Here is a 26,352-nt window from a genome sequence, read left to right as displayed (position 1 = left end):
CATGACTTCTGGAACTTCTACTAAGTAGAGAAAGAATGGGTAGTTGACAAAACAAGTCCATTTTAGGACACAACTAATGACTATTTAGAAATAAAATCCATTCACTCTGACCCATGCAAGCTACATCTCAAAGTACAGAACAAATATATTATAGCAATATCAAGGTCGTGTAATCATTAATTTATTCTAAAATAATAATTCTGAGTTTTATACCCATGTATATCCTGGTACATGCTAATGTTTTTATCTGCCTCAAAATCATGGCAGAGCTAGGCAGTCCATTCCTGGAAGTGTCTACATTGCTTCCAGCAGAAATTTGATTAAAGTGGTTCAGAGCAGGAAGGAGATTTTAGAGGCAAATTATTCCTTCTTCTTACCCCCTCCACCCTGAATTTCATTTACATAATGTAGCTCTTAGTACAAATGAAATGAGTCAGCAGAGGGAAGAGAAACTGAAATATGACTTCCACACCAAAGGCAATTATTTTTCTCTCTGTCAGTCTCAGTGATAAGTGATCTTCTAAGTAACAGAAATTTTTAAAAATGGAGGTCACTGTCCAGTGAGGTCATAAATACATATTGTATGCAGGATTTTAGTTTTTTTTTAGTTGTGGTAAAATACACATAAAATTTACCACCTTAACCATTTTTAAGTGTACAGCTCAATAGTGTTGTGCATCATTTACACTGCTGGGCAACCAATCTCCAAATTCCTTTTGTCTTACATGGTTGTAATTCTATATCCATTAAACTATAATTCCTCTTCCCCTACTCCTCATTGCCTAGCAATCATCATTCTACTTTCTGTCCCTGTGAATTTGACTACACACCTCATTAAGTTTCCAGAATCTTATGTTATTTGTCTTTTTGTGACAAGTCCCCCCGACTGCAACCCCAGCACTGGCCACACCTATTACTGAAGAGGCTTAGAGTAGGAAATCCTGGATCTGCTTTTTCATTCTGCTCCCACTTGAACAACTTGGGATCCCTGGGTGGTGCAGCGGTTTAGCGCCTGCCTTTGGCCTGGGGCGTGATCCTGGAGACCCAGGATCGAATCCCACATTGGGCTCCCGGTGCATGGAGCCTGCTTCTCCCTCTGCCTATGTCTCTGCCTCTCTCTCTCTCTGTGTGACTATCATAAATAAATAAAAAATTAAAAAAAAAATAAATCTAACAACTTGAAATGGATCTGGGAGCCACAGTCTGGTCCTGAGATCCTTTGCATTACCCTCCTCTTTTCAAGACTTAGTTCCCATTGAGGGCTGGGTTGAGGTGAGGTGTAGGCAAAGCAGAGGCCTATTTGTGTAACTGGCCTTCCACCTGGTGCTGAGAAGTCTTCTTTCTTGTTGTGTTGGCATGGATGGTATCCTGGGCCCATTTTTATCATCAGCCTGATCTTCCAAGGATCCCTTAGAGAGGAACAGCCATAGCTCCCTTTGGCCCTTCCAGCTTGCTCTGTCTCCAAATCCTCTGCAGGAAGAATGACTTTTACTTGACCAGTAGCCTCAGAGGCAGCTCCCAGCTCCTGTCTACACCCCCGCCCCAATCTCTGAGCTCCTTCTTATGGAACCAATGATAGTGAACTTTTTAGGCCCCAAAGGCTGAGGGGACTTTAATGAGGTATCTTCATCTTTATTCAGGCATACCACATTGCCGATCGTTCTCATCTACTGGTCTAGGCTGCTCCAGATACCTCCAAGTGTCATGCAGTCACTGGTCTCTATATTCACATACATCACCAAATGCAAGGGGAGCAGAAGACAGGATACCTATAAGGATCTCTCAGTGACTCTCCTGGTACCCTGCTACAGTAACAACACCAGGAAAATCCTGCAGTTCCCCAGCTGGTAAGTAAGGAAGTAGTCTTCCCTTTTGCATGCCTTTGAAGGCTCCTCCATCCTGCTACTACCTGTTCTGTGGGTGGGAGGTGGAGGAACTCGAGGCAGGTGGTAGAGGATGGTATGGGAAGGAAGAAAGTAACATTTCCCCTATAATTTCCAGGAGAAATGCCTGTCTCTTCTTCTCTGACTTGTTTATAGACTGGCTGTGGGTAGTGAGAAGAGCAGGCTGGGTGTTAGAGTTCAGGGTACAGGGCCTGTTAGGCTGCCCCTTCATAACTCTTGTTGGCTTTTTTGGCAGAAACTTCCAGTTGCCCATGCAGTAGCTTTCTTTTCTTTTCTTTTTTTTCTTTTCTTTTCTTTTCTTTTCTTTTCTTTTCTTTTCTTTTCTTTTCTTTTTTTTCTTTCTTTCTTTTCTTTTCTTTCTTTTTCTTTCTTCTTTCTTTCTCTTTCTTTCTTTCTTTCTTTCTTTCTTTCTTTCTTTCTTTCTTTCTTCTTTTTCTTTCTTTCTCTTTCTCTTTTTTTCTTTTCCTTCTTTCTTTCTTCTTTCTTTCTTTCTTTCTTTTTTTCTTTCTTTCTCTTTCTCTTTCTTTTCTTCTTTTTCTTTTCTTCTTTCTTTCTTCTTTCTTTCTTTCTTTCTTTCTTTCTTTCTTTCTTTCTTTCTTTCTTTCTTTTTCTTTCTTCTTTCTCTAGATTTATTTATTTATAGAGCATGCATGTGCATGCTCTTAAGCGGGGGAAGGGGCAGAAGGAGAGGGAGAGAATCCTTAAGCCCACTCCCTGATGAGTGCGGAGCCTGATGTGGGGCTTGATCCCAGGACCCTGAGATCATGACCTAAAGCTGAAATTAATAGTTAGATTCTTATCTGACTGAGCCACTCAGGCTTCTCTCCCTTCTTTCGGAAGGAAGCAAGGAAAGGAGGGAAGGAAGAGGGGGAGGGAAGGAGGGAGGGAGGAAGGAGGGAAGGAAGGAAGGGAGGGAGTAAGGAGGGAGATATCCTGTATTATTGGAGATGGCCAAGTACCCAGCTAAAAGAACTACATTTTCCAGGCTACCTTGCAGATAAGGAAGAAGGAAGGCTCAAAATACATATGTAGAAGTTGTGCAGCTTTAATAAAAACCTGATCAGGAGAGATGATTTGGCTTGGAGGTGTGAGTTTTGCTCTCTTCCCCTTTCTCCTTCTTCCTTCCTGGAACAGATGATGTAGTGGCTTGGTAGCTCCAGCTATCAAGGATAGGAGTCACTCACCTGCATTGGAAAACCCAACCTCAATGGGCAGCCATGTAGAATAAATGAGATAGTCAATGTAGAATGCTAATACAGGGCCTAGCACAGAGCAGATACTTAAAGAATGGTCCCTGATATCAACTGATAAGCCTCGGGGAGATCCCAGGAAAGTTGTTGTGGCTTTTGACCTGCCCCTTCTCCAGGTTTTTGTAAGTCATTGGAAGGAAAAGGGAACTCTTATACCTAGATCAAGTTCTGCAACTGGCTTCTTGAATGACTTTGAGGATGTCTGGTAATGTTTAGTGCTTCCTTTTTCTTGTTGGCAAAATGAAAAAGAAAACAAAAATCCTACCACAAAGCATGAACATTATACTGGAATTGCATTTATCTTAATGTATTATCATCCTCTATTGCTGGCATGTGATACTAATTTTCCATTTATAGAATGACATAGTTTCTCTTTCAAATAAATTCACCAAGGTATTAAATAGCAAGTGAAAAAATGTGCAGGAGACATCCTTCACAATAAAGGCTATCCAAGTGGCCAGTAAGGATAAAAGATGTTAAACATTGTTAATCATCATGGAAATGTACTCCACAAAAGATCTACTATATACAAGTCAGAATGATGCGCATACTTTTTTAAAAATCAATATCCAGTATTGGTGAGGATATGGAGCAATTCACATACCGTTTTGAGTAATGTAAATTGGTAAAAAAAAAAAAAAGCTGTGGAAAAAGTATCACATTATTGACCAAAAATGAACAAATGCATTTTCCTTGACACAGAAATTCTAGTCTTAGGTGTATATCCAATTAAGGAACATGTACATAAAAAGGCATGTACAAGAATGTTCAGAGTAGCATTTTTCACAATCATCCCCCAAATGGAAGCAATCCAAATATATAATGAGTAAACTGGTATGGTTATACAATGGGATACTATCGAAGAATGAAGACAAATGAACTACAGTTAACACTCTTCAACTTGGTTGAATCTTCCAAATACAGTGTTGATCCCAAGAGACCAAATGCCAAAGGATATGTACCGCAAAGTTCAAAAATGAATGTAACTGGGGTGCCTGGCTGGCTTAGTAGGTAAAGTGTGTAACTCTTCATCTTGGGGTTGTAAGTCCAAGCCCCATGTTGGGTGTAGAGATTACTTTTAAAAAATGAACATAACTAAGTTATAGATGTTAAGAAGGCCATTAGTTTTGAAAAGGACAGGGAGCAATAATTGAAATGGACTCTGGGAACTGACAATGTTCTTTTTCTTGACTGGATGCTGGTAACATTGTGTTTTGTGTACTTTTATATGTGTATGTTTACTTCCAATAAAAATATTTTTTCCAATAAAAAGATTTTAAAAGAAGAGAGTTGACATAAAGAAAGATATTTTTAAAATAAGGTAGCATATGCAAATGACAAAATTCACAAAGGCTGTATATGAATAAATTGAGAATTAAGGGATTTGATGACCCATGTACCTTTACGATTTGAGGATTCAGTGAAGTACTCAATAATTGGCATAGGCAGAAACTACTGTATAGCTGGTGAATGAAAACAGAGAGAGAGAAAAAGGAGAGGACAAAGATGTAGAGGTAGTAGTGAGGAGTGGCAAGAGCATAAGCTCTGTAGTTAAAATGCCTTGTTTGGAATTTTCACATCACTACCTGTTGGTTCTGTGACCTTAGGCAAGTTACATAACCTCTCTCTACTCAATTTCCACATCTGTGAAATGGTAATAATGATAGCACCTATTTCCATGCTTCTCTCCTAGCTTCTGGTGATGGCTGACAATCCATGGCCTCACTTGGCTTGTAGATGCATTTCTCAAATCTCTGCCCTCTTCTCCACACAGTGCTCTTTCTCTGTGTGTTTCTGTTTTCTCTGTTCACATGGGCACTAGTCATGTTGGATGAAGGGCCCATTCTAAAGACCTCATCTTAACTGATTTTATCTGCAAAGACCCTATTTCCAAATAAAGTTACATTCACTGTACTACACCTTGGGTTAAGACATCAACATATCTTTTTGGGAGACACAACCCATAACATGTAGAAAAACTGGAAAAATAATAAACACACATATGACCACCACTAGTTTCAGTAATTGTTAATATTTTTGCCACTCTTTTATGTATCCCCTAAAATTAAAGTTATTTTTCTCTTTAACCATACTGCTATTGTTGTGCCTGTAAAATTAAAAATAAATCCCTATTATCAACTAATATACAGTTGCAGTAGATTATTCAAAATTACTCACTTTCCCCTTCCCTGTGGGAAGGTAATACATCCCTGCCCTATAATCTTTGAAGTTGACTATATTGTAATACTGTTTTAGCAAACATAACGTAAGCAGCAAGATGTACCCTATGGTGCAGAAGCCTTTTGAATCATTGCCTGGATTTTGGAATAAGAAGACACATAGATCAGAATATCTGCCTGGAGCATAGTAGTAGCCATCCAGAAACTTATGAGTGAGTTGACCAAGAAACAAGTATTTGTGTTTTAAGCCACTAAAATTTAAAGCTGTTTGTGATTGCAGGTTTCCCCGGTGAATTTAGAGCTATTTTTAACATTTTGGGGGCAGTATGCATTCCAGATTTTCACATTGTACTTGGTTTTTAAATCTCTTTATTCTGGAACAGTGTCCTACCTTTTCCCATTCTTCCTTCATTTCTTTCTTTCTTTTTTAATTCTTCATGCAATTTATCTTTTTAAGAAGTCATGTCAGTAATCTTATAAAAGATCCCACATTATGAATTTGATTATTTCCTTTTGGCGTGTTTTAACCTTTTCCTCTAAGTACTTCCTGATCTTGGTTGCAAGTTGACATCACCTTGGAATATTATTTTATCAGTGTGTGCGTATATCCATACCTCTAATGGCAGCCATCATGCCCTTTGATGCTCACAATAACTTTAGAGGGAAGCAAGGGAGGATTTGGTGTCTCCACCTAACAAAGGGATCTGAGAGAAAAAGTCACTGATGTTAGGTCACATAGTAAGTGGCAGAGCCAGGGCATAAATCCATGACATTCCCATCCTTCCTTTCTTCCTGTTGCCTTGAAGTAGTTTGAGAGACACAGGTATAAATGTAGATCTATGCTTCTATCTGTCCCTGGATGGTTATTCAGGTAACTAGTAACTGGGATGGTCTGAAGTACAGAGTTAGGAGTCCGTGAATGGCTTTTCATCATATATCTTTTTTTTTATTTTATTTATTTTATTTATTTATGATAGTCACAGAGAGAGAGAGAGAGAGAGAGAGGCAGAGACACAGGCAGAGGGAGAAGCAGGCTCCATGCACCGGGAGCCCGACGGGGGATTCGATCCCGGGTCTCCAGGATCGCGCCCTGGGCCAAAGGCAGGCGCCAAACCGCTGCGCCACCCAGGGATCCCCCATCATATATCTTTTTTAAAAAAAGATTTTATTTTATTCTTGAAAGACACGGGGAGGCAGAGACAGAGGGAGAAGCAGGCTCCCTGCGGGGAGCCCGTCCTGGAACTGATCCTGCACCTCCCGGATCACGCCCAGCCAAAGGCAGAGGCTCACCCCTGAGCCACCAGGCGGCCCTTCATCATATATTCGTTTGTATTATTTGAATAATTTTGTGAGGGTAAAAAAAAAATAATGTTAAGCAGCTACTGAATTCAAAAGAGCTTGATAAATCATAAAGCATCATTAAAATGATAGGGTTATATATTACTATTGTCTACCAGAAAAAAACAAAACAAAAAACAACAAAAAACACCAAAAATTGAGTGTTTGTGGACAAGTTCAGTAAATTAACTTAGTACATCCGTATGTTTGAGTAAGAGCCAGTTTTTATAATCACCTCTTGGAAAATTTAATAACCTTGGAAGGTGCTCAAGGGAAGTGGAAAAAATAGACAAACTACAGAGGTGTCCGATGACAGTTTTGCGTGTTCCCCGCGCAAACGCGCGTATCCGAAGAGCCCGAAGGGACCAACCGCAAACTTGGAAGGGAGAGCGGCGATACGAGGTATTAATTTTCTTGTATTTTCCGGGATAGTCCACATTTTCTACAAAGAAAACAATCACAACCAAACCTTCAAACCTGGTCACAAAGCAGTTTTTTACGACTTTGTAGACTGACTTGCCGCCCGACGCGGGTGAAAAGCGAAGCAGCGCGCGGGCCGCGAAGGCGAGGACGCCCCCTCCCTCCCGGCTCGGAAGGGGATCACGCACCACGAGGAGGCGAGACGGCCGCCGGCCTCCGCCACGCCTAGAGCGGCCCCGAGGAGGCACCGGAACTTCCGGGGCGGGGCTCTCCGGCGCCTCACCTTCCGCGGGGCGAATGTGGGCCTCTCGCAAAGCGAAAGCTCGTGACTGCTGGGCCGCCACTTCCGTCACGCTGAGACGGTGTTTGAAGTTGGGGGCGACCATGGCAAAGAGCAAGTTTGAGTATGTGCGGAACTTCGAGGCTGATGACACCTGCCTGGCCCACTGTTGGGTGGTGGTGCGGCTGGACGGCAGGAACTTCCACCGGTGAGCGGTTTCGCCTCAGGCCACGTGGTGCCCGCGCTTCCGGGGACTCGGTCGCGGCTGGCGGTTCCCGGGTAACGCGGCAGCCAATGAGCGCGCGGCATTAAGCATCCCCGAGTGCTGGCTACCAGGCGCTTGAGCGCGAGCTGGTCTGAGTAGCTAAACCTGAGGCGCCGCGCTCTCGTGAGCAGAGACCCGTTAGTAAGGCCTTGCTGGGAAAAATCACTCCCTGGCGCAGTATTTCAGCTCTTTAGCCAATTGCCTGGCTATTCTGTTAACTGTCATCGAGGGCCGTGTAGAGGCCTGTTTAGGTCTTCTTGTGGGCGATGCTTTACAATATGTTCTTGTTTCGTTATCGGTAACTGGCTGCATCGACTGGACTCAGGAGGAGACAAATCAGAAAAAAAGGGGGAAGTGTAACGGAAATGTGGGAATTTAATTCTTAAAAATGTTACTTTAATAATGGTTATTATAACTAACATTTATTGAGCACTTTCATGGAGCCTGCTGGCATAGTTACATTTTAACTTCTTTCTAATCTTCAGAACAGTCCTATGAAGTAGGTATACTTTATCTCCATTTCACAGAAAAGGGAATAGGGACTTAGAAATTATGCCCCTTCTTCTCAGTTGGTCAGGGCAAGAAAAAACTAGAGTTCTTAAGGAAGTGAGTCAGGTTGTGGCTAGTAGACTCACAGCATTATTACCTGTCTTCCATTGTGTGCATTCTTTTTGATAAAAGTGGTGTTAATGACAAGCTCTTTCATTCATGCCTTTTTCTCCTCTATGGAGGTTTGCTGAGAAGCACAACTTTGCAAAACCAAATGACAGCCGTGCTCTCCACCTAATGACCAAATGTGCCCAGACTGTAATGAAAGAACTGGAAGATATTGTGATTGCATATGGACAGAGTGATGAGTACAGCTTTGTGTTCAAGCGGAAAAGCAACTGGTTTAAAAGAAGAGCCAGGTAATTACATGGCCTAGCTCCTTCAGAATATTTCCTTTGGAAATATGCTGCATTTGGTGTTTGCTCTTTAATTGCTGCCTTACAGACTGCAGATAGAGTGTGCAGTATTTGGAACTGCAGAATGTCTATTTTCTGTTTTTACTGTTTACTTTCATCTGATATTTGAGCATTACGTACACCTCTTTATCTGATTCTTTCTCCTCATTCCTCATCACCTTAGCTTCTAGATTGTTCTGGCACTTAATATTAGGACTAGAAACAGACCATTAGGATATCATAATATTAATAATTCATAGATTGGCTCTAGCCAGTGACAGCCTATATGTGCATTACAGTATTGCTTAAATTTTTAATTAAGGATGTCTCAACATAGACAAATTAGATATTTGATTTGGCAGTATATTGAAACTCACAGACAACAAGCATTCGAATTGGTATGTTTTTAAAACAATGGTTCCCTTCCTTCCAAGACTAAAAACAAAACAGAAAAACCTCTTGAACCATAAATTCACATCGCATCGTGCAGAGAAAAATTTGGTATTAATAAATTACTTATAGGACTAAAAAGAGGCAGGCTGCTTAGTTTTTCTTGGCCCAACACATTTATCTTTTGACAGTTTGTGTAATCACTCTGTTGCACCCGCGGGCCCTATCGTGGTTTTGAATTAATATCACGTATTTTCTCTTTTCTTGCTCCACCCAATGTGCCTTACTTTTGCAAGTAAGTTCATGACTCATGTGGCATCCCAGTTCGCCTCCAGCTTTGTGTTTTATTGGCGAGATTACTTTGAGGACCAGCCCCTTCTGTATCCACCAGGCTTTGATGGAAGAGTCATAGTGTATCCTAGCAACCAGACCTTAAAGGACTACCTCAGTTGGCGGCAAGCAGATTGTAAGTAAAACCAAATAAACAGATGTAATTAAACCACCAATTCCATACATTAGAGGTGGTGATTTGGTTCAGTTTTGATGCATGGGTATTTTGTTCAGAATGTAATACTTCAAATTTTTTTAGTTAGTTGAAAGCAGTCGAACAATCGGGAGATTTATGTAAATACTCCCTAGTTCTAGGTTTTTGGGAAAAACGAGAAGACCTGGAAATACTAGGTCTGCATTCCCACTTTGTAATGGACATAACCGGTGCAGTGACTGCTGTCTTTACACATGTGCGCATGGGCATGCACACACAGACACACACACACACACAGAAGCCAATGTGCCATAGTCTCTACCATTCTCTCTTGTTCCCCAGGGTCACCTACTCTGCTTTATGCTTTTATGTTAATAGTGGCCTCAGTGGGTGATTCGAGTTATGACCCCTGCCTTACATGACTATGATGACATGTTTATGAGACTTACTCATGTGGTGTATCTTGATTTGGCCACAAGAACTGGAAAGGAGCTAGGAATAACCTGAATCAAATAACTTTGAAAGTATTCCTAAGCTTAATATACAAGTTAACCAGTTTATATAAAGCATGACTGAAATGACAGAATAAAACTTTTAGGAAATAAGTTTGTTTATACTTGACCACTCCCGCCCACCATGTTCCCAGTATATGGTTTTGGGCATATCACTAACTGTCTCAGATCTCTGTACATCAGAGGAGAGGGGTGGAGTTCTAATACTCTTGGAAGCGTGAATACTGAATAAAGATTATGTTTGTATAAACAGTGCTACTCTCGTCTCACAGGTCACATCAATAATCTGTACAATACAGTTTTCTGGGCCCTCGTACAACAGTCTGGACTAACACCAGCACAAGCCCAAGAGAGATTACAGGTATAAGATCTTAACTGCATTAATACTTACTTGGAGAGGCTTTCTGTCCTCTTCCATGACATTCTTTTAAAGCTCTCTCTATTGCTTTGTTTTGAGAGGTTACAAAGATCATACTAGATAGAGGCAGCTCTGCTGCTTGATTGCTCTGTGACCATGGGTGATTATTACTTCTCTCTGGGACTTAGTGTCCTCAGCTGGAAAATGGAATTAGTGACACTGGCTCTACCTTCCCACAAGGCAATGCTTGGCTGGGGCTGCGGATTGGTTGCCTTCTTTGGACAGGACATGCGCTCTTCTTTTTCATCAGTGGCCTCTTCATCATTGCCATTCCCTGCTGGGTGCATGTACTGTAAGAGTATAGGCTCTGGGAGTCAATAATTGTTTTCAGGGACTTCTGTTTAATTTTATCTTCTCTGCTTTAGTTCTTTATTTTTTTCTTCTTTTTTTTAAAGATTTATTTGTGAGAGAAAAAGAAGTGTGAGCAAGCAGGTTGAGAGGCAGACAGAATCTTGAACAGGCTCCCCACTGAGTGGGGAACCTGATGGGCTGGATCCCAGGACCCTGAGATCATGGCCTGGGACAAAATCAAGAGTTGGATGTTTAACCAACTGAACCATCCAGGCACTGCCCTGCCTTAGTTCTTTATAGGTGAAACAGAAAATAATAGTTCCCACCTCATAGGTTTATGGTGAAAATTAAGTGGCATGATGCATGTAAAACACATAGCATAGTACAGACTGTATTTTAAGTACTTAATAAACAGTTACTTTCAGGATGCCTGGGTGGCCCAGTGGTTGAGCATCTATCTGCCTTTGGCTGAAGTCATGATCTCGGGAACCTGGGATCGAGTCCTGCATCAGGCTCCCTTATAGGGAGCCTGGTTTTCCCTCTGCCCATGTCTCTGCCTCTCTCCATGTCTCTCATGAATAAATAAATAAAATCTTTAAAAAAAACCCACTAACTTTCATCATTAGATGACAGTACTATTTGTAGGATGACTAACTCCGAAATTATGTGATATGTTGTAACGGCTCCTACCACAATGCCTGGTACATTGTAATTACACGATAAATGGTGGTCATTAACAATGATGATAAGGATTTACAGATACCATTAATAGGAATACTGTTAGATTTATCCAGAGTTTGGAAGAGCTGAGTTTAGATTTTGATTTTTCTTAGAAGAATAAAAGCAGTCTTTATTTATTTATTGATTCTATTAATTTATTCATGAGAAACACAGAGAGAGGCAGAGACACAGGCAGAGGGAGAAGCAGGCTCCCTGCAGGGAGCTTGATGTGGGACTTGATCCCGTCTCCAGGACCACACCCTGGGCTGAAGGCAGTGCTAAACCGTTGAGCCACCCAGGGATCCCCTAAAAGCAGTCTTTAGCCTTAGGCAGTTTATGTAATCTTTCTAAGCTTCAGAGTTCCGTTCTCTCAAATGGAGATAGTAAAATGAGGGTCGTATCAGATAACATACATACATACATAATGTATATAATACAGGACAGGTACTCTTACTGCTAGTCCCTGCCACCCTATCACAGTTGTGACTTCTGAAACCATTTGTTTGCTACAGTAGACAATTTTTCGAATTTATGCATTTCAGTAAGATTTTTTTTAAAAAAGATTTTTTATTCATGAGAGACATAGAGAGAGAGAGAGAGGCAGACACAGGCAGAGGGAGAAGCAGTCTCCATGCAGGGAGCCCGACATGGGACTCGATCCTAGGGCTCCGGGATCATGCCCTGGGTCGAAGGCAGGCGCTAAACTGCTGAGCCACCCAGGGATACTTGCATTTCAGTAAGATTTAAACTGCTCTTCCAATGCAAATTCATTAGTATCTATAAGAAGTTTGATAAAACCCTTCCACTTTCTGATTTGTTTGTGGAAATTTAGGTGGTGGGTGGAATGGATAGGTAGTATGGGGGCAGAGAACAAACGTAAAAATCTTTTTATATCTTTCTATTTTCTCAGGGAACTCTTGCAGCAGACAAGAATGAGATTTTGTTTTCCGAGTTCAACATCAACTATAACAATGAGCCGCTGATGTACAGGAAGGGGACCGTGTTGATATGGCAGAAGGTAGTGCTGTTGTCTAAGGGGAGGGAGGCCACAAAGACCAGCTTGTGCACATCCTAGGCCCTGCCCTGCCCACCGCACGCGTGCAGTGTGATCCCACACACTAACACGAATCGGGTCTTCTAAAAAATGAAGTGCTGTACGTTATTTTAGGTGCTGCTTGCCAGTCCGTGCTAATTTGATCAGTCTGTTAGCGATCTTTGTGGTCTAGAATTTCCTAAGTGGAACCACAGATTTTAGAGTCAGTACACTTATCCTTTTGTGTCCCAAGCTCCCCAAATCAAATAAAACCCTATAAAGGGGTACGCCACAGATAGAAGGATTTTTGCGTTCATAGGACATTTCTTCTGCACTGGATAATATCGTTAAATAGTCCATCCATCCCATGATGACTATTAGATGAGGCAGTAGAAGATATTGTATACGACGGTTCTGTCACTTGCAGAATATTCTGGAGATTCCCCAGATATGCATGCTTATTCCCTTAATATTAAGTAATAAGTCTGTACATTTACCTAAATTCTTAATTCCACCAATATTTTCTCTCTGTACCAGTTTCTGAGCATAATTTCTCTAAATTTACCTCCTTCCATGTAAAGTAGTTTTTATTTTTAATGAATGTTTTCAGGTGTTAAGTGGTGTCTTAAGAATTAGTCATTCCACTGGCAACTTCAGCTTATTAGTATTTTTAAAGCACATTTGCTCTTTAGCACAGGCTTGGATACTTGCAAATGTAGATGAGAGAGCAGAAATACTTCTAATTCTATAGTTACTGCTAATAGGGAACATGGACTCACTCCTTTATTTCTAAGATCTCCTTTCAGAATATAGCAACATAACTTTTTAAGTTTTTAATTGTTAACAGATTCATATATGTTGAGATAATGTATCTGTATAACTACCTGATAAATATATATCACCCAGAAGTATATAAAGTCAAAAGTAAACTTCCTGCATATCCCCCTCTTCTCTCCCAAACCCAGTTAACAATGTCAATATTTTAACTTTTACCTGTAGGTGGGTGAAGTCACAACAAAAGAAGTTAAACTGCCAGAAGAAATGCAAGGGAAAAAGATGGCAGTGACCCGGACCAGGACTAAGCCAGTGCCTTTATATTGCGATATAATCGGGGATGCTTTTTGGAAGGAACATCCAGAGATCCTAGATGAAGACAGCTGATCCTTTGCTTTTTAGCCCTGGCAGGCTTATCCATGCAAGACCCCCTAAGTCTCCTGGCCTTAGGTGCCCTACAATCCCTACTACCAACAGCAGTGTGCCAGGAGTGACATATATCAGATTGGAAAGGAAACAGGGAAAGAAGGGATGGATAGGGGTGGTTATCGTGTTCTGCTTTAAGTAGAACATTTTTTTACAGTGTTGGAACATGGTTCCTTCGGTAGAAGTGCATTTTTTTTTTTGATCGTGGTGCTATTTTTATAAAGCAAGAAGTATTTTATGCCTTGCAGGATGAATCATTTTTAGATTGTGGCATAAGTCTTATAAAAACTTGTCAAGCTTTTTCCACCTATGATGGATGAACCCAAACTTTACTCTCAACCACCTGTTCTTAACTACAAAATCTACTAACCTTGAAAATCTCACCTTTCCTACCCTTGTACTTTGACTTTGAGATAAATAATGAGTTGGTGGTTACACGATGCCTCTGAATTCAGGAATTGCAGGGAGAATCAGGATTTTGTGCCAGTCTCCCAAGTTGGCAACTTTGGCTGAACAAATTAGTAATTTGGATGTCCTTGTGTAAACATTCCATAGATTGATTTTGTGGAGCTGTCAACAGGATCATTGTCTCGCCAAGGATATTTCCAAAGCCACTTACTTTTTCTAAGAAGAAAGAGAATTATATGTATATATGAGAAAAAGAAACTGAAAATGAACAAGGAAGAAAAAACATGGACTCTGTGTCCTCTAAACACTTCAGTTGTAAAAGTCACCTTCCTGTTGGATTTTCTAAAAAGGATTCTCAGGTAGCCTCTATGGAATTGGAACACTGACATCTGAGTTAGAGAGCAGAGTGGTCAGCACTTCCCTTGGGGTCACAAATGGCAGGTGTCAGAGGACTCCTAACAGTTCCACCTGCTGGTGGGCCAGTGGAGATGGGGGAGGAGCAGCAGAGAGCAGCAGCAGTAACTGCAATGTGGCCTAGTTGCTGGCCCCAGAAGTGAGGGTACGTGGTGAGAGAACTCACATTGCCCGTTGTCCTCCTTTCATATTTCACAGGAGGATTATTTGGCTCTATTAAGAATTAGGAGGCAGCCTATGTTTTAGTGCCTGGTCTTGCATTACAGAATTTACAGCCACAGAGAAAATGTATTTTTAAAGGCAATGGCTGGTCTCCTTCTTCACTAATTGATACCTCATCTGTTGGAATCATTTCTTCCCCTTCCTGTTCTCACTAGAGGAGATTTGATGCATGTTTGGTAATTGATAAAATCTCTGAGAAAAAAATAAAGGCTTCAACTCCCTTGGCCTAATTTTTCATTTATTTTTCTCATACAAATACAGTATATGAATCCAACTTTTGTATATGTGTGTCTTTACGTAAGCCAGGATGAATGTACCATCATCACAGCAGTGGTTCATAGTCTTTGTACAAAAATTTACTTGGAATGCTTGTTTTCGGTGCTATTCCAGCTTCCTCTTCTCTCCGTATGAAGATAGGAGGTTTGCTAATCTGATTTTTTTAATCAAAAAGGGGGATCCCTGGGTGGCGCAGCGGTTTGGCGCCTGCCATTGGCCCAGGGCGCGATCCTGGAGACCCGGGATCGAATCCCACGTTGGGCTCCCGGTGCATGGAGCCTGCTTCTCCCTCTGCCTGTGTCTCTGCCTCTCTCTCTCTCTCTGTGACTATCATAAAAAAAAAAAATAAAAAAATAAAAAAATAAAAAAAAAAACACCAGAAAGGTTTTTAATGCCTATGGTGAATGATAGGTGGCACTTTGGGTGACAAGGCACTGGGTATGCTGTGATAGGCCAAATGAGGCAATAGGGTAACATAGCTCCTGACTGGCAAATGTAAGTCATTTACTTAATGGTAAGTAAATGTATAGCATTTTATATCAAAATTTATATAGATAAATTGTATCTACATAGACCTCTATTATATAGATATATTTAAATATAGGCATTAGGGTACAGACTTTCAGAACAAAACATCCAAAGAAATGTGCTTTCTGTGGGTGCTATGTGATAGTACAAAGGCTCAATTTTGTCATAAGATAGGGGGACAAGCATTTACTCCTTGAATTGGCAGCAGTTTGCAGCTTTGTTTTTTGTTTGGGTGGGAAGTTTTGTACAAAGGAATATAGTTTAACAGTCCTGCCATAACTAAACCCATAATGTTCTTAGGAACTCACTTTGATGGCTTTTCTTTTGTAGCCTGTATTCTTTCTTTATAGTTCTATATTTTCATCTTGCTCTCTAAGGTAGAGAATAGCATTCTCTTGGGCTTTCCAAAGCTTAAAGAAATTCTGTTGAAATAGAAAGACAGCTAGTGTGTAATTAACACTAGTTGTGATAGTTCAGGAGAGTGGTGGCAGGAAAGTGATTTGTGTGGCTTTTGGGTAACTGGAAACATCTTGGCTGTGCTGATGGGAGTAATAGCTGGCCTTCTCTATGGACTGATTTTAATAGCGAATAGCAAAAACGGGGACACCTGGGTGGCTTAAATTGGTGGAGCATCTGCCTTGGGCTCAAGTCATGATCTCCCCGTCCTGGGATCAAGCCCCACATTGGGCTCCTGGCTCAGCAAGGAATCTGCTTTCATTCTCTCTCTCTCCCTCCCTCCCACGCTCTGCCCCTCCCCACTGCTTGTTCTCTCTCTTTCTCTCTCTCTCTCTCAAATAAAATCTTAAGGGGGGAAAAAAAAAGCACAACTATCTTGTTAAACAAGTCATAAAATAACAAGTGGTACAACCAGGTCTTGTAAATCTCCCATCATTCTAAGAGCTGGATCCTAATTTCCAAGGAAATTGCCCAAGCAGTGCTTGAAAAATCAGGAATACAATGAATTTTCCTTAATAAGGTCTCTCTGGTATTAGTGCAAATTATTTTGCATGAAGCGTAGGAAATGGGGGATTGGGGTCCATCCCTCCTTCAGAGTTTGACGGTCTACTTAACCAACACTAGCTAGCTAGCATAGGGCATTTACATGCGCTCTGCGCAATACCGCTTCATACTTTGGGGAATTCTGTGGGTTAGGTGCTATTCCTATCCTATTCCAGGTGAGAATGTAAAGATCCACAGAAGCTAACTAATCCGAGCCCGGGCCTGAAGGCGTATGGGGCCACCGACTGCCCTCTTCCAGCCTCTTCCCACCCGCTCCGGCTGGGAGCGCACACGGCAGTTCGAAAGCAGGGAAACGCTTAGGGAGGCTGGTTAAATGCCGATTCCAAGATCCACCCCCGGGGAATCTGGAGTATTAAGAAACACGCTAAGTGATAATGATGTGAATGAGGAAACGCCGCATTCAAGCAGATGAACCTGTTCCCCGGGCGCGCAGGCGGCGGCGGCGGCGGCGGCGGCGGCGGCGGGCCGAGCGCGGACACAGGCTGCCCCCCCGCGGCCGCGCCGGCGCAGTGCAGCCCCGAGCCGCGGCTGCGCAGTGCCGCCCTCTGGCGGCCCCGCTCCTCCTTCCCATCGGCCTCGGCTTGCGGGCCTTTCAAACATGGAGGAGCGGGAGCGGGGGGCGAGGTCGGCTCGCGCCGGGAGCCCCGCGCGCCCCCCCAGCCCGCGGCTGGATGTCAGCTCCGACAGCTTCGACCCGCTGCTGGCCCTGTACGCGCCCCGCCTGCCGCCCATCCCCTACCCCAACGCGCCCTGCTTCAACAACCTGGCCGAGTACGAGAGCTTCCTCAGGACCGGGGTCCGGGGCGGCGGGCGCGGGAGGGCGCGGGGCGCGGCCGCGGGCTCGGGGGTCGCCGCCGCCGCCGCCGCCGCCGCCGCCGGGGCCGGGGCCTCGGCCAGAGCCCGCCGCCGCGCGGACGCCCCGGCCCCGGACCCCGAGCGCATCCAGCGCCTCCGTCGCCTCATGGTGACCAAGGAGGAAGGGGACGGGGCCGCCGGGGCGCGCCGGCGGGGTCCGGGTCGGAGCAGGAAGGCGCCGCGCAACGTGCTCACGCGAATGCCCCGTGAGTCCGGCGGGGGGCGGGGGCGGGGGCGGGGGCGGGGGGCGGGGGAGGGGCGGGGGTCCCGGGGGCGGGGCCGGGGTCCCGGGGGCGGGGCGGGGCCTTGCGGAGTCCGCCGTCGGCGCGAGCCGTGGGGCCGGAGCTGCAGGAGCGGCCGGAGCGGCCGAGGCCGCCGAGGGGGAGCCGGCGGCTGCGGGGTCTGCGGGAGCGCTCGGAGGCCGGGAGGGGCCCGAGCCGGGGGGGCGGCCGGCCTTCGGGAGCCCGCCTGTGCCCGTCGGGGTGGAGCGCGGCGCCGTGTGGCGACCCCGACCCCGACCCCGGAGCGCTGACGGCCCCCGGCGCCCGCGGGGAGGCTCGGGGAGGCCGCGCCGTCCGCACAGCCCTTGCTCGCCCGCCGGGGCCGCGAGCGCCGGGACGCCTGCGGGAGCACCGTGTGCGCAGGCCCGTCGGAGTTGTGACGGCGCCAGGGACACGGGCGGCCCTCGGAGGCGGCCCTGCCCCGCCCCCCCCCGCCCCCCCGTGTCGGCGGCGGCCGGGTCTCGCTCCGAGGCAGCGGAAGCAGCGCGGGGCGGCTCACGCCTCCTGCCCCTTGGCGGAGCCCTCCCGACCTCTGCCGGTGAGCGCCGTGGCCAGTTGGCCGCCCGCAGCCTCCGCATCCTCCCAGCCGAACCGAACCGGATTGAATCGCCGCCGTCAGACCGGAGGGTCGCGCGCTAAGCCGGGGAGGATCTCGTGACATCCCCAGGAGCGCGCCTAGAGCAGCTGCGGGTCGGCTGTGTCCCGGCGACGTCCCTCGCTGTGACTCGGTGCCGCAGCGGCTGGCCCAGCGGGGGCACGGACGGAGCACCCTGGGGCCCTCAGAACAGTGGGGGCTCCTCATTCTGTGTGGACGTGTTTTTTTTTTTTTTTTTTTTGCCGCCGTCGGATCTCGGAAGTGCACTCCAAGTCTCACACCGTAACATTTATTTCCATTTTGCCAGTTGTTGCTTCGCTACTGAGATTGTCAAGGGAAAAACTTATTTTATGTAGCGAACGGTTTTGGCTTTGCCCATGAAGCACTGTGCTTGGTTGGTACGACGGAGCACGGAAAGCAGCTCTTGATTTGTCGTGATTAAGTATATGGTGGCATCAAGATCTCAGAATGTGCCACAGGCACTGGACACAGTGGACTGTACATGATGATGACGGGTAGACATCACAGAGAATTGATAAGCTTCCGAAAACAGGAGGAGTACGGCAGTGTCTGGGTGGCTCCGTAGGTTGAGCATCCGACTCTTGGTTTCGGCCCAGGTCTTCATCTCAGGCTTGTGACATTGAGCCTAAGCTGGGCCTTGGGCTCCCCACTCAGCAGGGAGTCAGCTGCCTCCCTCTGCCCTCCCCCTGTTCCAGTATAATCTCTCTCTCTAAAATAAATAAAATATTTTTTTATTTTTAAAAAGAAGAAAGACAAGTACAGAAACAAGGGTGGAGATGAAAGTCATTCAGAAAGAGTTCCTAGAAGAGATTGGCTTCAGGTCTCAAAGTTAATTTAAGGAAAGGCATGGTTGAGGATAACAGTAATTATTTAAAAGTTAGGCTTTTGGGCAGCCCAGGTGGCTCAGAGGTTTAGCACTACCTTCAGCCCAGGGCCTGATCCTGGAGACCCTGGATGGAGTCCCACATCGGGCTTCCTGCATGGAGCCTGCTCTCTCATAAATAAATTAAATCTTAAAAAAAAAAAAAAAAAAAAGGCTATTGGGGGTATAATCTACACATAACAAAATTCACCCTTTTTAAGTGAGTTTTGGCAAATGTATAGCTGTGAAATGACCACAGCAATCAAATTACGGAACAAATCCATCACCCCAAAAAGTTCTCTCATGCCCCTTTTTAGATCAGGAGACAATTTTATTGTTGCTAATTAGGGCAACTGTTATTTAGCTAGTAAGTGCTGTGCACTTTGCTAAGCCCTTTAGATGCATTATATCTTATTTTACCCATAGATACAACTTTATAAATGAGGTTCCTTGAGCTTAACTACTTGCCCAGGATCACATAGCTAGTTTGCAACTGAGACCTTTTTTTTTTTTTTTTTTTTTTTTTTTGCAACTAAGACTTACTGCTGGGTTTGTCCAACTCCAGTGCCTGTGTGCCAGGGCCATTATGCTAATCTCAAGTAAGGGAAGAGGGGAGTTCATTCTCATTTTTCTTTGCTTGCTTCTTTTGGTGGGTGGAGGGTGCCACATAGGTGAGGCAGAGGGTGTATCTGGAGCAATGAGAACTGAATTTAGGTCCAGAGAAGGATTTGTTAAAACACTTTGAAGACCAAAGATTTTATCTTTGTTATGATAGATAGTGGGGACCACGTGTATATTGTTAAGCAAAAGCACTTTTAGGGCAGTGTCACTAATGACTTAATTTCTAGTAGTAGTAAAATATTTAGGGGGGTATAGACCACAGATTCAAAGGTTTGGCTGCTGGCTTTTTAAATTTTGAACACTGGCTCCTCCACTTTCTAGCTGTTTCACCGTAGGCAAGTCACTTAAACTCTTTGGGGCCTCAGTTTCCTCATCTGTAATAGTATCTACCTAGAGTTGTTAGATTTAAATTAGTTAACCCATTCAGAGCTTTTAAAACAGTAGAACACAGGAAAATTCTCAGTTAAGTGTCACTGTGATCATTATAGGTTGTTGTTGTGGTTATTGTTTTAGACTGTCATAATTAAAAGCTCGAGGTCAAGATGTATATATAACCTGCCTGTACTGGGTGTTGGCTCAGCTGTTTACTAGGTAAGTAACCCTGAGACATTATTTAAACAAATATTTCTGAGCCTTCATTTTCCTCATCTGTGAAGTGGGGCAAAATAATAGCACCTGTGTATTAAAGTTGTGAGGATTAAATGAAATAACATGCATAAATTTAAACTTGGTGATAATGTTGGTGTCAGGGGTGATGTGAGTGAGGGGAACTGGAAGACTGTTGTGGTAAACCAATCATCTGATAAGGCTCTGGACTGTATTATTGGTTGGGGAAAGAGAAAGAAAAGAGCACGTCTGAAGTTACTGAGGATCTATTGTCTGAGCTTAGTGTTACCACAAGTAGGGAGAAGAATGGAGTTAAGAATGACCTGGCTTTAGAAGGTTGGGGGGAGAAGGAGATCCCGAAGAATAACTGTCATCAAAGATAAGGCATATGTTTTTGTGTTGTATTAAATTTCAGAAGACTGGCTCCTATAGCCATTTGGAGTTTGTTACACAGACTGCTGGAAAGAGATGCAGAATGTGTATTCTGATTCAGAATGTGGAGCTCATCTTTGCCTTGGCAGTTTGCTGTGACAGACGGTGCTAGTGTTGTATTTTTGATCACACAAGGGAGTGAAGTGCTCCCAGGAATTACACCTTATTAAATCTTTGGAAGAAAAAAAAATCAAGGGAAAAGTGCAGATACGAGAGTTAAAAGACCTGAGTTTATCATTTGTTTAACCAGAGTAAGAAACTGTTAGATGTGTGCTTGTGTTTTCTTTCTGATTTGGGGGTTCGGGGCGGTGGAGTGGGGGGATGTAGTACCTCTGGGGTTTTTTTGTTCTGTTTTGTTTTGTTTTTTGTTTTTACAAATTAGAAAAAGAATGGTCTTTCCGCTGCTTGTGGAAACACCTATGGGAGTGGGAGGAAGCGGTGAATACATATAGGCAGAGAAACTGATCCAGGCAGTGTGATCAGTTTCTAAGAACTTAAATTACAGAGACTTATTCCTGAAATGAATCTAGAAGATAACTAGTCTAACCTCATTTTATGAATAAGGAAGCTCAGACTTGTGAAGAAAAAGTTACTCAGACATTCAAAGAATTTAAAAATACCGATATTGCTAGAAGAGTAGATGATGAAGGTCAGACCAAGGTTCTCCTGTTCTTTTCCAAGACCTCTGTTTCTGCACACTGCCTTCTACTGTGCCTCCTTGTTGAATCTTCAATCTGACATAAGCTCCTACTTCTCATCTGCTAATTTAGTTTCTTTAAGAGTATTTTCTTTTGTTAATTTATCAATGCCATCATTTATAAGCTGATCCATGAGTGAGGGATAAGGAGGTCATGGGTAACCTGCTTAGTTATCCAAACTGAAGTGCAGGACTATTGTTTACTGTCATGTCACTGGAAACAAAACAGATTTTTTGTGTGTGTTTACTCTTGATGGCAATAATCAATCTCCAAAGAATTTTGCCTTTTAAAAGTGAGAAAGACTGAGACTGTATATGTGTGAGTGAGAGTGTAAGAGTGTGTGTGTATACATGTAGTTTTCTTTTGGGAGGTTTTATATGATATAGCCATCAAATTGTGAAGGCTAAGTTAATGTGAAGTAATAAAAATGAAATTCATCTCTGTTCCCAAGCTCTGAAAAAAAGAATCCATCATAGTAAAGGCTGCAATTTATAGTCCCAGCATTCTTCCCATGAATCGTTGTACTCTTTATGTGATGCTTATCAGCAGTCTCATAGGAGCCTAATGCCTAGCAGGTGCCTCTGTATCAACCAGGCTTGGAATGCACCCAGGTATCTTCCTCCTAGTGTAAAGATGATGTACGCTGGAACACTAGTGGCTCCAGAGAGCTTAGCATGGAGTATCTTCAGATAGGGGCTAAAAGTCTGTTCTCTCTTAGAGGACTGCGTATGTTTAAGCACAGATGTGCTACAGGATTTGTTTAAACATGTGATTGATAAATAAATAAACATATGAATGAAATTTTGGCTTGTTTTTCCTTTTTTTTTTTTTTCCCTGTAAGAGTCAAGCTAGATATATGGTTCAGGAGAATTATCTTTTTTTTTTTAAGATTTTTTATTTATTTATTCATAGACACCGAGAGAAAGAGGCAGAGACACAGGCAGAGGGAGAGAAGCAGGCTCCATGCAGGGAGCCTGATGTGGGACTCGATCCTGGGACCCCAGGATCACACCCCAGGCTGCAGGCGGTGCCAAACCACTGTGCCACCAGGGCTGTCCAGAATTATCTTTTTAAAAGCTGTCTTAACCAGTCACAGAACTAAGAAGAATTTTGCTGCTGATGTGTACATTTAATGTAAGGTTCCCCCACCACTACCACCAAAACATTTTAAAATAATGGTGCATCTTAGAATCAATGGCATCATAGAACACAGAACACAGAATACACAAGTAGTGAAACCTTTGGGTGATAGACAACTGTATGCTTTCTCTCTATCTTGGCAGAACCTTGCCTTATTTCAGGATATGTTGCCTGTACTAGTTCTGTTGCCCATTGGGCCTTCCTGTTTCCATAGTGAGGTTGCCACTGCACCATGTTGCTTGATGTTGCTGGAGATGGTTGGGTGGTCTTGATTGTTAATTCTGGGAATGAGAGCAAATGTTCATGCTATGCTCGCTGTTTTTGCCTTGTTTCAGTACATGAAGGCAGCCCTCTGGGTGAACTCCATCGTTGTATCCGAGAGGGAGTGAAGGTGAATGTTCACATCCGCACTTTCAAGGGTCTTCGGGGCGTCTGTACAGGCTTCCTCGTCGCATTTGACAAGTTCTGGAATATGGTAATTAAGCCTTTCTCAAGGGCCTGGAGAACCTCCTAGGGATTAAAACTTTTTTATGTCCAAATGACCTGAGTATCCTAATTTAGGAAAACCAATAGAATAACTTCCCAGAACTAGAATTTTTGCAGTCTGGGGTTATTTTAACTACTACTTTTCTTTAGGCATTGGCTTTCAACCAGTGTAGTTTTGCTCGTCTCTTCCTCCTAGAGACATATGACAATGTCTGGGGACATTTTTTTAAATTGTCACAACTGTGGTGTGGGAGGGACATTACTGGTATCTAATGGGTTAGAGGCCAGAGGAGCTGCTGCACATCCTACAGTACACAAGACAGCCCCCCAACAACAAAGAATTATCTGGTTGAAAATGTCATTAGTGCTATGATTAAGAAACCCAGCCTTAAGGAATAATTATTTATTTAGTAGTTTTATGTCAGTTTCCTACTGACCTTTCTTTCATTCATTTCAAAATATTTATTGATTTCCCACTTTGGCCGTTTCTTTACCACAGTGTTAAGAACAGAAATTTCAGAAAGGAACTTTCAATCTACAGTTTTGGGAAGATAGGTAAAGATAGAGGGGAAGCAGGCATACTAATAAGCAAGGCACTTTCCATGGTATTTCCTTATAAAGGAAATGTGCCCCCACTCTCCTAGAGGTTTACTGTCTGCTTACTAGACATAGTAGGAGTGAAGAGATACATTATAGCACAACTACACTATGAGGCAGTTAAAATAGGAACCACCAGGCTTTCTGGCATTTCTTTTTCATAGAGTCTTCCATCTCCAGCTTTTCTTTTTCCTGCGTTTTATCTTCATCCATGCATTCTCCTAGATGAGTATAGTAGTTGCTGACATGTAATGAGCACTTAACATTTGCTGGATAGTGTACCAAGGGTTTACATATATTAATGAGTGAGGTTTATTACTATTCCATTTTACAAATGAAGAACTTGAGGCTGAAGATATTGAATGATTGATTGCCCCAGGTCACACTGTTAGTAAGTGGAAGTTCTAGAACTTTATCTCAGGTCTTTCTGACTCCTAAGACCATGTTTTTAACCACTGTGGGATCAGAAGACCTGGATTTGAATACTAGCTTTACCGCTTGGTAGTTGTGTTACTCTAGGCAAAGTAGTTTTTCTGAGGCCCATTTTTCTTATATCTAAAATGTAGGAAAAAGTACTTTATTGTTATAATTTTACCTTTGAAGGAAAAGGATTTAAGAGAACGTCTTTGATATGATGGTCATAATAATAATACTGTCAGCTTATATTTGTAGGATGAGTTACACTTTTCAGATTGATTTCTCATACTTGATTTCATTTGATCCTAAATAGCTGTCCTACAAGGTTGATCTCTCAGAGACAAAAATTCACCAACAATTCTGTGTAACCCTGGTTAGTACCTGTTCATTGCTGTCATAAGACCTAGAAATTGAGGAAGGAAAGGAAGCAGTAGAATAGTGCTTCTCAAAGTGCGGCCCAGGGGCATCCTACAACACAATCATGGAGTTTCTGGTTATAACAGTTCCTAGGCTTTATCCAGACCTACTAAATCAGCATATCTAGGAAGTAGCCTTGGATTTATATTTTAATAAATTTCCTAGATATTTATGCATATTGAAATTTAAGAACCTCTACCTTGCATTTGTAAATAGATAAAACATCTTACATGGTGGTAGCAGCTTGGAAATCACTCAGAGGGTGCCTGGTATTACCATGTTTTTGTACATAAGAGCAGAGTCACTTGTTTGGTTCTGCTAAATGAGGTGTTTACTCTGCTTTTTAAAATTTCCCTGGAAGCTGTAAAAATAATATTTTTAATTATGCCTAATTTTTTCCCCCTTTGGGCTATTTCTCTAGGCACTTACTGATGTGGATGAGACCTACCGAAAACCTGTTCTAGGCAAAGCGTATGAGCGGGATTCTTCATTGACTCTCACTAGGGTAGGCTATTTCTCCTCACTTCTTGAGTACCCATCATGCTTTCAAGCTTAGGAATTGAGGTCACTGAGGCTGGTGACCAGGTTTTCTTAGTGGGAAAGCTCGATTGCTGTCCACCGTGCATGCCTGGACCAAGATCTTCATTAGTCTCACTTCTCATGCATTCAGCTAATCACAAATGAATCTATGCTTTTGACCAGCATAGTATTTGAGCAATAAGTTACCTCTTATAAGCCTTAAAAGTCTATTTTATACCACAGAGAAAAGCAGGTGACTTTTCTCTTGTCATATTTATCTGAATTATAGCTACCCATAGAAGAAGATCCATTACTAACTTTTAAAAAATTACACAGCAAGGAGCAATCTGGTGTTTTTTCTATATATCGAAAGAGGGATATTGGAGGCTAAAGAGAAGGCTGATATTTATCATTGCTTTCCTTATAGCTGTTCGATCGCCTAAAACTTCAAGATTCTTCCAAAAAGGAAGCAGATTCTAAGTCTGCAGTTGAAGACTCCACTCTGTCCAGATATTCCCAGACATCTACCTGGAAGGTGGCTTCAGTGTGGGGAAGAGGAGATACTGACCGGGGCTCACGCAGGCGTTCCCGCTCTGTCCCTTCTTCCCTGCAGGCATCTGCAAGGGAGGAGTCCAGGTCAGAGATGTCAGGGAGGACTACACGGACAGAAGGGTCAAGTGCAGGAGGTACCTTTTCCAGGGCTACCACCCTTTCCAGGGGCCAGCCCCGTAAAAAAAAGCGAAAGCCCAAAGTGGATTACCAGCAGGTATTCACTCGACACATAAATCAGATATTCATTCGAGGTGAGAATGTCCTGCTGGTTCATCTTGCACAGTGACCAACTTGGCCTCACTGGAGCTTTGGTTTCTATAAATAAAATGCATGAATTGCTGCTATGCTGTATCCTAGTATCCCAGTGAAACTATGATTCCCTCTGGTCCTGCATGTGCAGAGCATAGAGCCAGGCTTGGGCCCTCTGGAAGATGAGCTTCCTCAAGGGGACACAGGCCTCAGGAGGGTGGGTATTTTTGCTAATATCAAGTCAAAAGCTGTACAGAGGAAACATGGATCTTATTTGGTGTCATGGTCAACTTTAGAGATACTCAAACCAAATATCAAATCTTCATTTGAATTAGGGAGGGTCATGGTATGAATTAAATTCACCCCACAGACACTATAAGGATGGGAGGAAAAAACACCTCAAAAAAAAAAAAAAAAGATTTCATTTCTAAAAGCTAGTGCCCTGAGTACTCATGAATTTGATTCTAAGAGTAGCAATATAAATTTCCCTGTAGTCCTGTGCCCACA

At 43.2% G+C, this 26,352-nt stretch overlaps 2 protein-coding genes across 7 annotated transcripts; both read left to right on the top strand.

Moving 5' to 3' along the window:
- Positions 1-1,640: 1,640 nt before the first annotated feature.
- THG1L (tRNA-histidine guanylyltransferase 1 like) lies at positions 1,641-14,898 on the top strand. Of its 6 annotated transcripts, none has more exons than XM_077895710.1 (6): positions 1,641-1,847; positions 8,369-8,545; positions 9,268-9,437; positions 10,240-10,328; positions 12,307-12,414; positions 13,429-14,898. In XM_077895710.1, the coding sequence occupies exons 1-6, from the start codon at positions 1,705-1,707 to the stop codon at positions 13,588-13,590; spliced, it is 849 nt and encodes a 282-aa protein (XP_077751836.1). In that variant the 5' UTR covers positions 1,641-1,704; the 3' UTR covers positions 13,591-14,898. The 6 variants fall into 6 exon arrangements, with proteins under 6 accessions (XP_077751836.1, XP_077751842.1, XP_077751838.1 ...); XM_077895716.1 differs by lacking the exon at positions 1,641-1,847 and adding an exon at positions 7,239-7,580; XM_077895712.1 differs by lacking the exon at positions 1,641-1,847 and adding an exon at positions 7,616-7,774.
- A 2,182-nt stretch (positions 14,899-17,080) lies between these two features.
- Positions 17,081-25,940, top strand: LSM11 (LSM11, U7 small nuclear RNA associated). Its single transcript, XM_077895704.1, has 4 exons — positions 17,081-17,558; positions 22,944-23,083; positions 24,947-25,030; positions 25,472-25,940. Exons 1-4 carry the CDS (start codon positions 17,096-17,098, stop codon positions 25,880-25,882), a joined length of 1,098 nt encoding a protein of 365 aa, XP_077751830.1. The 5' UTR covers positions 17,081-17,095; the 3' UTR covers positions 25,883-25,940.
- Positions 25,941-26,352: the final 412 nt, after the last annotated feature.

Source organism: Canis aureus, chromosome 4 (genome assembly GCF_053574225.1).
Source record: "Canis aureus isolate CA01 chromosome 4, VMU_Caureus_v.1.0, whole genome shotgun sequence".
Taxonomy (NCBI): Eukaryota; Metazoa; Chordata; class Mammalia; order Carnivora; family Canidae; genus Canis; species Canis aureus.
Note: the sequence above shows the minus strand (reverse complement) of the source record. Positions and strands in the feature narration are given on the sequence as shown.